This window comes from Eimeria mitis, genomic scaffold (assembly GCF_000499745.2).
Source record: "Eimeria mitis Houghton genomic scaffold, Emh_scaff7477, whole genome shotgun sequence".
Lineage (NCBI taxonomy): Eukaryota > Apicomplexa > Conoidasida > Eucoccidiorida > Eimeriidae > Eimeria > Eimeria mitis.
This window is the reverse complement of record NW_013575470.1, coordinates 2,277-2,482: the sequence shown is the minus strand read 5'-3', so window position 1 is coordinate 2,482 and position 206 is coordinate 2,277. Positions and strand designations below refer to the sequence as shown.

The 206-nt window shown below is 47.1% G+C and overlaps 1 protein-coding gene across 1 annotated transcript in view; it reads right to left on the bottom strand.

Moving 5' to 3' along the window:
* Nucleotides 1–122: 122 nt before the first annotated feature.
* Nucleotides 123–206, bottom strand: part of EMH_0091620 (tRNA (guanine-N1)-methyltransferase domain containing protein, putative) — a gene marked incomplete at both ends in the record, with an annotated part of 2,143 nt that continues 2,059 nt past the window's right edge. Inside the window, one exon of the mRNA XM_013501750.1 lies at nt 123–141. Coding sequence (XP_013357204.1) covers nt 123–141 — 19 coding nt within the window. The remainder of the gene's footprint in view (nt 142–206) is intronic.

Genomic DNA, 206 nt, shown 5'->3' with positions numbered 1-206 from the left:
CTTCTTTTCCACCGCCAGTTGCTCTTTGTATGCCTTCATAGCAGCTGACTTCTCCTCTACAACACACAAAACCCTAAACCCTAAACCCTAAACCCTAAACCCTAAACCCTAAACCCTAAACCCTAAACGCTTCCCAAGCGACTGAAGCCCGACACGTAAACCCTAAAACCCTCCTAAACCCTAGACCCTCCTAAACCCTCCAAAAA